General features: G+C 37.5%; 2 protein-coding genes across 2 annotated transcripts; one reads left to right on the forward strand and one right to left on the reverse strand.

Moving 5' to 3' along the window:
- Positions 1-533: 533 nt before the first annotated feature.
- On the reverse strand, positions 534-7,910 carry LOC149016898 (methyltransferase). Its single transcript, XM_089151166.1, has 9 exons — positions 7,663-7,910; positions 6,611-6,684; positions 3,854-3,996; positions 3,719-3,765; positions 3,520-3,628; positions 3,136-3,197; positions 2,710-2,824; positions 2,386-2,484; positions 534-1,045 (listed from the first exon to the last, which is right to left on the reverse strand). Exons 1-9 carry the CDS (start codon positions 7,810-7,812, stop codon positions 894-896), a joined length of 951 nt encoding a protein of 316 aa, XP_089007292.1. The 5' UTR covers positions 7,813-7,910; the 3' UTR covers positions 534-893.
- A 127-nt stretch (positions 7,911-8,037) lies between these two features.
- Positions 8,038-9,742, forward strand: LOC149016899 (protein PHLOEM PROTEIN 2-LIKE A10-like). Its single transcript, XM_089151165.1, has one exon. It carries the CDS (start codon positions 8,371-8,373, stop codon positions 9,646-9,648), a length of 1,278 nt encoding a protein of 425 aa, XP_089007291.1. The 5' UTR covers positions 8,038-8,370; the 3' UTR covers positions 9,649-9,742.
- The last annotated feature ends 1,709 nt before the right edge of the window (positions 9,743-11,451 follow it).

Here is an 11,451-nt window from a genome sequence, read left to right on the forward strand (position 1 = left end):
GATGTGCTCCTCGCATATTATTTACGTCTGGAAAAAAGAAAATCGCATATTGTTTTGGAATATGTTATGGAAACCTAGATCTAGCCCCCACTTTTCCTAAAAATAAAGTGACAATTCAAGAACACCTCAAGATAATTAGTGAAAAGTGTAACCACCTAAAACTATCTGAAATTAATAATAATTTATCAAAATATCTCTTAAATTTATACAATAGTATATTTAATTTAAAAAATTTGTTAAATCATAATTAAGTAATTTTATAATTTATAAATTACTCTTAATTTCTTACAATTTTACAATGTTACTTTTAAATTTTAGTAAAATAGAATCTTAAACTTCCTCTTCTTTTTTTCTCTACAAGTTCCTTGTTTCTCTTATTCATCCTATTATATTATAAATTATAAATTATAAAATAATACAAGTGAAGATATATTTGTCATTCCCCCTAACTAACTAACAAATTAAAACTGTCAATATATCATTAGGGTGTGACTGGTGTCTATGCTATTTGTTAATTATCCTCATTTTTTTTTTAATTTTCTCAAAATAAATATGCTGTAGTTTTCCATGCACCACCATTTACAAATTTAGAGAAATATTGATTGTCAACCACTAACCCTAACATAAACTTCTGATTTTAAATCTATATTTGCTTTGAGTAAAGCGCTACTTTGCCCGTGATGATGAGTGTACAGCTGATGGCATCACTAGCAGAAAAAAACATAGATGAATTGTAATTTAAACAAGTGTCAAGCATCTAATAATGTGGGTTAGAATATTTTATCTCTCTACGAATAAATAATCCAGACTCAAAACAACTTGGCATAGCAATGCTAAAATAATTTTTTTTGTCCTATGACCAATTAAGACTTACAAGATTTAAGAAATTTCTTTTAGAAATCTATTGACTGCTGAGCATCCGACCATAACATCAGTGTTGACAACAGTGCTATTGCCGCAGTCTCAACTCGTAAGCGATGTGGTCCAAGACCTACAGCTGTTGCACCTGCATCGATCATCATCTTTACCTCTTCCTCAGTAAAGTCTGAAACATTTAAATCATAAATAGACCCAGTTAGTCATAAGTTTCTTTTCCTTTTCAAGGGTAGAGAATTTAAGGAAAATTTTTCTAGATGATCAGACTTAAAAAAATAAATTCAAATAAACTATACTTTTAAAAATAATTCTCAAATCTTAAATTTTGTGATAATTTTTTTCACCTAACTAATATTCTATTATGAACTAATCAAATTACCCTCAAGTCTGTCATTGCAAACGATAAAATTGATAAATAATAAGAGGATGAAGAGCAACAAAAGACAATATTTAGTCAATTCTAGAATTGCCAAGAGATTGAAGGAATTATAAGAACTTCTCTCAAATTTTTGTATAAAAGACTTAAGGATAATTTGGGTAGTTCATAGTAAATTATTAATTGAAATTTGTTTTTATCATATTGAATAAATCTTTTTTAAAATCAAACCTCTCCAAAATTTTCCCAACTTTAAATTGGATCCCAATAACCAAATGTGCAAAACTAACAAATATTGCCTTTGTCCCCTTTCTTTTCTACTCTGTATTTTTCTTTTCTGCTAGCAAGGGTACCCAGCAGACTTATTCCCATGGTCACATGGTCCATGCAAAGCCTACAGTCAAAGAATTGGGGAGTTCAATGATTTAAATAGAAAGCCAACCTAATAACCCCAAGCAAGCAAGAGGACTCAAACACAAGTCAACTGTGAATTTAGACCACCCCATGCCAAGTTGGGGACCCCCAGAAGGTTGAATATCATCTGATCTTTTTTCTTTCTTTTTTTTTTTAAATTTTGGGTTTGGAGAGGAGAGGTCACTTGAACCCAGGTTCTCATGCATGGAGGAATTCTTATCAAATAAATAAAAAAGCATAAACATGTACCCTTGAAACACACTCTCTTTCTGAAAAACAGAACAGGGGATCCATCACACACAGGCAAACACTGAACAGGACCAAATACTTCAGATTTTGGCATTTTAAAATTTTTCAGGGTTCAATAACCCAGGAACCAGTCAATGTTTGTATGCATGATTGTTTATCAGGAAAAAAAATGAATGCATGATTTAACGTGACTCATGAAAAAAAGTAACAAACACACTAAGTAAAATTTCCACCTCCCACCCACCCCTTTTCTCTTTTTTTCCTCTCAAACAAGAAAATTCTGCGGGCTTCTGCAACGATGGGAAATCCCAGAGTTGTTTTCAGAGTGCCATGAGACAGGTTTAGAATTTCGTTATTTTATTTTTCAGATAAGCACAACTGAATTGCGCTCCATTTTATTTTTCATTTTGGTGAACAAAAAAAATAAAAATAAAAAAAGAGCCCCTTTCAGTTGCTTATCTGAAACTGACCTGTTAATCCTCTGTAAAGAAAAACCCTCAAGACCTGTCTCATAGCCTTTAAGCTCTGAAAATTTGAAGGGGCTCTAAATAAATGTACAACCCTAAAACCTGCAATAACAACAACAATCATAATCCTTGCCTCAACTAAATGGGTTCGGCTACATGGATTCTTGCCTTCCAATCAGTTCTGTTTAAGGCCATACTAGATATAAGGCCTAAGCTATGCATATCCTTTCTCACAACTTCTCTTAAGGTCCCATGAAAATGCAGATCCCTCTGTGTATCTTTGGTTCACATGTGTGTATATGTGTGTAAACTAAGATCTGAACTTACCACCTTCAGGTCCAACTATTATCAACCCACTAGATTCTTTTCTCGAGGAGTTAAGGGCATCAATCAGAGGTGTTGCTTCAGCTACTCCAACAAATGAAAGCTTTGACTGAGCAACCTACATAGCATGCAACACAAGTACAAAACCATAAAGAAAAATCCTCATAAATAACGAAAGGAAATAAAAGAAAAGAAGAAGGGGGGACGGGCGGATTTGTTTTGCTATCCAATTTTCTTCCACACCCATCCCCCTCCCTCCCCAAACAAGGTACATCAATGTAAACCTAAAACAATTGATCGACAGAACATATTTTTCTAAGAGATGCAATGACTGAGCCGCAATCAAAACTAACCATTGGTTCTTCATTGTTCTAACATGTCAAACCCATCATGTGGGTACACTAAGCACGGAGGGAAAAGATTACTCACAGTAGACAAAAGGCTGCTGAATTTCATTGGGGTATTAAGAGTCAACCGATGCAACCGTTGAGCTGGGAAACACAAAACAAACCAAGCTATGCATAAGAACTCATAATTTGAGGTTGCAAGCACAAAGCCAACAATAACTGTAGGGTGAACCCGGTGCCAAAGGCTTGAAGAAGAGTCTAGGGGGGCAATTTTCCTACACAGCCTTAACCTAGCAATTTTCGCTGAGAAACTATTCCAATGCCTTGACGTCAGGCTACAACTGTGTTCCACTGACCATTGTGCCAAGCCAACAATAACTGTATATCATGTAATATAACTTCCTGACAAAATCATCTCATCTCAAAACCAAACATTTTGACAAACTAACTAAAACCAGAAACCAACATTGTTTAACTGCAGCTAGAACCACTCGCTGTAATCTTTCAACTCGATTCTCAGAAACTGAGGGGGAATGTGCAGTTAGCAGAGGTGTTATGGTGCTAGCTCCCAGCTCCTGGGGAAAAAAGAAGGGGTAAAATTGAGAAGCTAGCATTGAAGACAAGTTTTCAACTGAAAAGCCCATTCATGTACATTTAAAATATACCGTGCATTTCTCAACAAGCCAATCAGCACGCCCGCCCTTCAGACTACCTACAATACTAAACATGTTAACACCAGTTTTTTGGTCCCAGAAGCACACAAAACCACTTACAAATACAGGAGACAAGAAAAGACTGACCAAAAGCTGCAAACACATGCCACTGAGTGCTCTTGGAAATAATTACTTGGGGATCTTCCAAGGCCATAAACTCCAGCCCTGTTCGATCTATCTTCTGGATGCAACCTTTGACTAATCCTCCTGATCCATTGAAGAGCTCTATCCTTACAACAGAAGCATGTGTGCCAATGGTTAATCACTGACTAAAATGATAGATTCAATTAACATACATTCATAAAGCAGATAGTAAAATAAATCAGAGAAAAAGACAAAAGGTCAGTTATGCTGATAGGTATCAGGCAATCCCCAATAACAAATTCAAATTGTTGAAAGGGAAACAAATGATTACTCATCCCAACAGTTCCTTCTGTGACCATTTATAGGTTTTCATCTATTTGACAGGGACTCCATAAGACCTCTAAAGAACACATCCATGCACTTAAGAAGGCTACTTACAATAGTATATCACATTTAAACAAATTCATAGAGAAAGGAAAAGCAGAGCATAGAATGAGAATTTTCAGCTAAAGGATTAGGTAAATAAGGTCATAAACATCAAATATAGCATGATACTTAAAAGGTTTAAGCCCTCTAGAACAATTAGATGTGAAAGAAACACTATGATTTGATGATCCAAGGAGCAACCAACAGCTTGCTGCAAATCATCAAGCTAAGGCTCTGTGATAAAATATGAATCAGTTTAATTCATACCACATAAAGAAATTTTTCTGTAACTTTTTGCAAAAAGAGATGAATTGATAATCTTAATCAAATCACTAATATTTGAAGGATATTATCACAGCCAGATTGTAAAGTGAGAACAGGCTTTAGAAAATTTCTCCCAAAAAAAGCGGCAAGCTTTTAAGAAAGGCATATCCTTTTGTTATAGTACCATCTTTGGTGGGAGCGCAATCTCAGGCTTTGGACTTCCAAATCCCACTCTCTCAACTCGATTTGGAATGCAATTTACTTTGATATATCTGCTAGGCTTGCTTGTATTCCCCATCCCCCTGTTGTTGATTCCCCAAGGAACAGGCTCATTGTTGTTTCTTGGAGACTCAACTCCCAATTCCATCCTTCTCTTTGATCCTTCCCAGTTTGGATCTTGCTTGTAGTTCAGTGTTTTGTTCCTTTAATATATTTATTCATTCATCCAAAAAAAGAAAACATTTAGGTTCTTCTTGGAAAGGAATGGCAACAGATAGTAGATATAGAAGTTTGGAAGATCAACGCTCTCTGCATATGGCACACTCAATTTCAGGAGCTAGAAACCCAAAGTCAAAAGAGTGAATATGGAGCAATAGTTTCGAGTTTATAATTGGTGTCAGCTTAGAGATCAGCATATATGAGCACCTATACGGATGGACAACGAGCATGGAGGCACTGGATTGCTTGAGTCCACTGGTTTGACAAGGGGCACAGCCTTCAGTGCAGCTTATTTGTCTTCTACTGGATTTATTGTCTTTCTTGTTGGGTTTTATTTGATCTATTGGGTTATATTTGGTTTAATTGGATTCTTATTTGGGTTATTTAATGTTAACTGCTTTGGGTCGACACATAGATCATATTCGGCCATGGATTGTTTTCACTTAAGCATACTTCTGAATTTCGAGTTCTGACCTCAGGTATTAGAACATGATTAGGAATATTATTTTTTCTCTCTTTTATATAAAAGGGATGTAATGACGATGCATAAAATTATTGAACGAACAAATTATAAAGAAAGGGCTCTACTTATACTGGACATCTCTCTCTCTCTCTGTGGTAGCCTTCTTCTTCCCGCCTTTCTTCTTTGTATGAAACTTCACCCCCCCCCCCCCAAAAAAAAAAAAAAATCCTCCCTCTCCACTTCTAGACAGCAGCCCTTGCTGCCTTTTCTTCCTTCTTTCAATTTTTTTCCATTTTCTTTTCTGCCAGCAGCCTCCACTGTCTTCCTATTTTTCTACTTCTTTCTTTCCCTCTTCTATTCACAGCAAATTTTCTTCTGGTTTCTAGACAGCAGTCCTCTACAAAATCCCCTCCCCCCTCTATAATAAAATAAAAAAAGAGGCAAATTTTCTTCCGGTTTCTAGACAGCAGTCCTCTACAACCCCCCCCCCAAAAAAAAAAAAAAAAAAAAAAAAACTCTGGTATTCATATCTCCCTAAACCTACTCCTTGAGTTTCTTCCTCAGTATACTTTTATTACTTATCTAATTGCTCTATTGCAGCCAGTCACAGAATCACCAGGTACATTTATTTTTCTTCTTTACTACTTAATCTCTGTTCCAGTATGCTACTTTCATTGCAGATATTGCTGCCCTGGGATTCTAACATTTTCTTCATTAAAATTATAGTATTTTCTCACATCATATTTTCTATTTTTTAGCATTGGTTGTAGATTCTGGACTAGGACAACATTTATGCTTTTGAATTTTTGATAGATTTGCACCCAAATAGGTCTCATGTTGCCATGATCCCATCCCCATGTCTCCCAACTTAGTTTTGTTTAGTCTTGCATGTTAGTTTCTGTTATTCACCATGATTCAGTTTTTTTTGTCTAACCTGCATGCATCTTCTTTACTTTCTGCTGCATTCCCCCCCTGTTTAATATTTTCCCCTTGACACTTGCAGTCACAAAGAGTACAGCTAACCAGTCCTTGTTGGGTTCCTAGTCCCTAGGGTTACACCTACATCAGAGTACTATAGCATAAAGGTAATATATCAGGTCCTCACATGCTTCAGAATTAAATAAGAAAGGTACACAAGTATCTCAAAAATGAAAACAACAGAACTGTACCTATCATTCACAGCCATTCTTAGGACCTTGGTTATATGCCAAAACTCATCACCTAGAACTCGAACAACATTACCCTGTACAAAATTAGATTTCAGTAGCTATATTATACATTATCAAGGCAATGATATAGTGCTATCTAAAGATTAATTGAAATTGTTCAGTGAAAGTGCAATCCCTGCTGAACCAAGAGATTCCATAAATTAGTATGCTACGAATTTACACTGAAGTCATTATGTGTTGGGATTAAGTTCTCCACCAGCAGGTTCTCATGGGATACAGTAATATGACATTATATTGCTACCAAATAGGCTTGGAAGAGGGAAATCTTGGAAAATCGTCACTGATGCTCAGATCCACAACCAAATTATAATCAGGCAATTTGTTATATTTAATATGGCAGATATGAGGCAAAACTAGATTGCTTATAGCATATAGTAACCGGTAGAATTAATAGGATTGCCATTTCCATAATCCTTAATAATAGTCAACCAAATCTACCCTATGTACCCAAAAAGAGTCAGTCCGATCTATGATGACATATTCATATTTACTGCTAGTTCACATGTAACAACAGCTTCCAGTTCTACAAGTAGTCAACGATTTCAGTAGAGTAGCAGTGGATTAACACCAGGCTCTAGCATTACAAGTGCATATCTCTGTCTAAATAACAAGTACCCATATGTATAACTGAGTTAGTATTCACAGAGTGCTTACAGAAGTAGACCTAAAAATTAAAATAATGCTACACTTGCAGTTGTGGTCTTGTAAATTGCACTCGTTGGTATCTCCCTTTTTTTTTGGTAATACGTTGTTATCTCCCTGAAGACTAGAATAACCATCATACAGAACACTGGGATCTCCTACCAGAAGGTGGTTTTTTTAACATCATCAGCAATTAATTAAGAACTATAAAGAAGTCACCATTGTCGTTCGGGTCCCCGGTAGTAGGGAAAACATGAAAGGAAAATTTCAAATACGATATCCTTTTCAGTAAAGAAGGAACAACTTACACAACTGAACTCCGCTATGGAATTGGGTCATATTCAGCTTACCTTGCCAAGGGGAAGAACCTCAGAGTAGAAGCGAGGGATACCACCACGGGACTGGTTGGGGTAATCTGCCACTGAAGATGCTCGAAGACTGAAAACCTTTCGCCATGAAAGAATCTCCATGAAACGATGTCGGGGAAAAAGGTTTAGCATCCTGCTTCGCTTCAGCAGGCTTTGATTGCTAGCAATAGGCTGTAGCGCCCTCCCTCCCAGTTCCAGAGCCACGCTGCCAGGTAGCCCTGATGCAACAATAAAATTAAAAGCCTCAGTAGGAAATCAAATTGAGCAACGTGTAATATTCTAATCCTTGGATAGTCATTGGACAGTTAATCTAACCCCTGAATTAGAATATTCCATATTGCTGAATCCTATAACTCAGCTTTTCCCCTTCGTGCAAGGCGGTTTTTCAACGGGTTCTGTTGTTAGATGCCGTAGCTTCTACTCCTCGTTGTCAACCCGCAGACGTTAATCGCCTTAATCTTGTTACGCCTCATAAACAAAAACAACACCCCCTGGGCGCTTACCTGCGGTAGAAAACCCTATGACGCCAAGTTTATTAGTTTGATTTTATGCCCGTTCTTGATCAGTCTTGCGTTTGCCCTACATATTGAGTAATTTTGATCAAGCGAAAAGAACCTCTCTATTTTTTTTTTGGTTTTTGTGATGGAAGAAATTCGATTATTGAAGGCATAGGGGTATCCGTTCTTCTCCATGGAGTTGCAGCTAGTGCGGAAAGGATTGGATTTTTCTTGGAGGAGAAAGAAATGGCTTCTGCTATTCGCGGCGCTCGGTTTCTCTGGTTACGGAGCATATAAGGTTTATAATTTGCCTTCCGTTGTGAAGAAGAGGAAGAGGTTTCTAAAGCTTCTTGGGGCATTAATTTCCCTCGCTGAAGCGGCATCCGATTCCGCGGAGACGATCTCAATCGTTTCCAAGGATTTGGTGGAATTTCTTCAATCCGATTCGGATCAAATTCCCACCAGTCTGAAGCAGATATCCAAAATCGCGAGGTCGGAGGAGTTCTCCGACTCACTGGTTCGGGTTACTCAAGCTTTAACCCTGGGAATTTTGCGAGCTTATCGTTCCGATACTACTAACGATAATGATGCAGCTAGCACTTCTAGCTTTCCTGATCGGCTAATGGACAAGCTTTTCTCTAAGGCTGGCTCTGGTTTTGCTTCTGTGGTTGTTGGTAGCTTTGCTAGGAGCTTGGTCACTGGATTTTACTCAGACCGCCAATCTTCCGGAGATTCGGACCCCGACAACCACCATTTTAGCGTCTCCTGTCTTGAACCTGATTCGTCATCTTCACCAAGATGGGTAAATGTGGTATGTACCGATAAGTGCAGAGAGCTCATTGCAGACTGCATCCAGCTATTCGTAAGCACCGCAGTTGCAGTTTTTCTTGAGAAGACAATGGATATCAACCCTTATGATGAAATCTTTTCTGGATTGACCAACCCGAAGCATGAAAGGAAGTTGAAAGACTTGTTAGTTTCTGTCTGCAATGGCGCTATGGAAACTCTTGTGAAAACATCTCATCAAGTGTTGACAAATTCAAATTCGAGTCCAAGTACAAATTTATTTTCCTCAGCAACCGATCGAGTGGATGGTAAAGGGACTGCTAAACACGAAGTTAATGAAGCATCGTCAATTGAAGTGAAAGACTCGAGCCCGTTAGATGGAATCAAGGACAGTGGTTGGGTTGGAAAGGTGTCTTCTACGTTGGCTGTTCCAAGCAACAGGAAGTTTGTTCTTGATTTGACAGGGAGAGTGACATTCGAAACAGTAAGATCTTTCCTAGACTTTTTCCTATGGAAACTATTGGATGGTTTGAAGAAGAGTTTCAGAATTGTTCATGAGGAGGTCGTTGGGAGGGGCATGGAAATTGTAAGATATGTTTGTGCTAAGTCTTCTGTTATTGTTACTGTATGCCTTGCTTTATGTTTGCACCTTACAGGTGGTGCTAAGGTCTTGATGCCAGCTTAAACTGTGGTAAGCTACCCTCATGAGTGTCTCACTGAACAAAATCTTGTCACAGACTTCGAAAGGAATTAGAAGCATTCTAACTGTTTTAAGTTGACTAGTTCTTTCCTTTTATATTGTATTACATAGGAACATTAATTGCACATACATGTATTAAAGTGTGTATTGATGAAACGTGAAATTTGTGATCTATCCCAAATGGATAAATAAGAAAAGTTCGTTGGTTTATGGAGAGTTGCAACTTTGGCCACTGGGTAGTCTAGCTGGAGTAAAGATAGAATCCAAAAGAAACCTCTAGGCTGGTTAACTTGAGCATTTCTCTTTAGTTTTTATTTTTTCAAAGTTAGAAGTGTAGCAACAAGCAGAGGGATTAGCTAGTTTTTATACGCCCAGCTTTTTAACATCTCTTGTGTCTTGATAATTTGTTAGTCCCCCCCCCCCCCCCCCCCCCCCCAAATAATGCCATGGGTTTGAGTTACTCCCAGTAATGGCGTGGGATTTGAGTTTTCTTATGTACTTCGTTTAACAGTACTGTAAGGGATATTGACAGGTTAAAAATGTATATTTGAGGGATTATTATTGAGCGCCTATAGTACTTTTGTAGTGTGTCCATGCAATCATGCTGGTGGTAGAAAAACGAAAAACATACTCTTGTTTCCTGCATTTTATGTTAAATGCTTCTGAAGTGTTGACTGTGTGTGTCTACTAGGCTACTCCAGTGCAATTCTGTATATGTAAGCTGTTAAAGATGATTTATGTGTTGAAGGTCTTGGTAAGTTGTTTGAAGTGTTAATGGACACGCATTGTCACCATTGTTTTTGAAAATGAAACTGTTGTACTTTGATTTGAAGATCGCAGGTACAAATTCGAGCTATAAAAGTGGTAACCACTCCTTGGGTTTGCTTACTATCTGAATACCCATGAAGGTGGTGTATTTTTTTTTCCTTTTTACTTGTGAGTTGTGAAGCTAGTTTTTACTTTATGAAGATTTTCCAGTGTTGTCTGTCTTTGTCAAGTCTCTCTCTTTGTTTCGCATGGCTCTCCAAAGGTGACTTCAATCTAATGGCTGTGATTACAAGGGTTGTGCAGGGGAGATCACAGCCATTAAGTCTTAACGGATCACCTTCCAAGAGCTGTGTGGGAATAGCAAACAAGAACTCCCTTGCAGAGCTAGGACTGAATTCATTGTCTCCCTCTACTTTCCACTGTTATTCTAAGCTGCCAGATCTATTTTCAGATTCTAGACGTTTGCTCCTCCTTAACTCTTTTCAGTGAAAAATACAGCTTCTGCTGTTTGAAATTGCACCTTGCCCTAACGAGGAGTCAGACGCTTTATTTATATTGGGGACTGAATCCTAGAAACCTTGGTGTTATATTGCATATTGTTTACCTTTTTTTTTTCTTTTTGGGAGAATCCTTGGACCTATATTTCAGAGCTTTATGAACCTTTAATTGCATTTTTCCACAAATTTTCCCCAAGGAAACCTGGACCTTCTGCCCTTTTAGACATTTCTGACTGTTGTATTTACTGTAGAATCTTTAGTTGTTCTACTATTGAAGGAGATACACCATCAATAATAATGGTTGTGAAGATGTAGATGATGTTATGGAGACTATGGCTCATATTATTACTGATAAATGTTTGAGGAGTATCATTCACCTGCATTTTTGCATATTAGGTCAACATAGACAACAATTGAGACGAAAGGTTGATCTAACAAAATGACAACCTAGGCAAAGCTGAATCACTGAACAGGTTTTATGTCAGCAAAACAAACTTGTTGGGGTTATTGCAATTTAACTGGA

Source organism: Hakea prostrata, chromosome 4 (assembly GCF_041222555.1).
Source record: "Hakea prostrata isolate BN-2017 chromosome 4, UWA_Hpros_2, whole genome shotgun sequence".
In the NCBI taxonomy this organism is placed as follows: Eukaryota; Viridiplantae; Streptophyta; class Magnoliopsida; order Proteales; family Proteaceae; genus Hakea; species Hakea prostrata.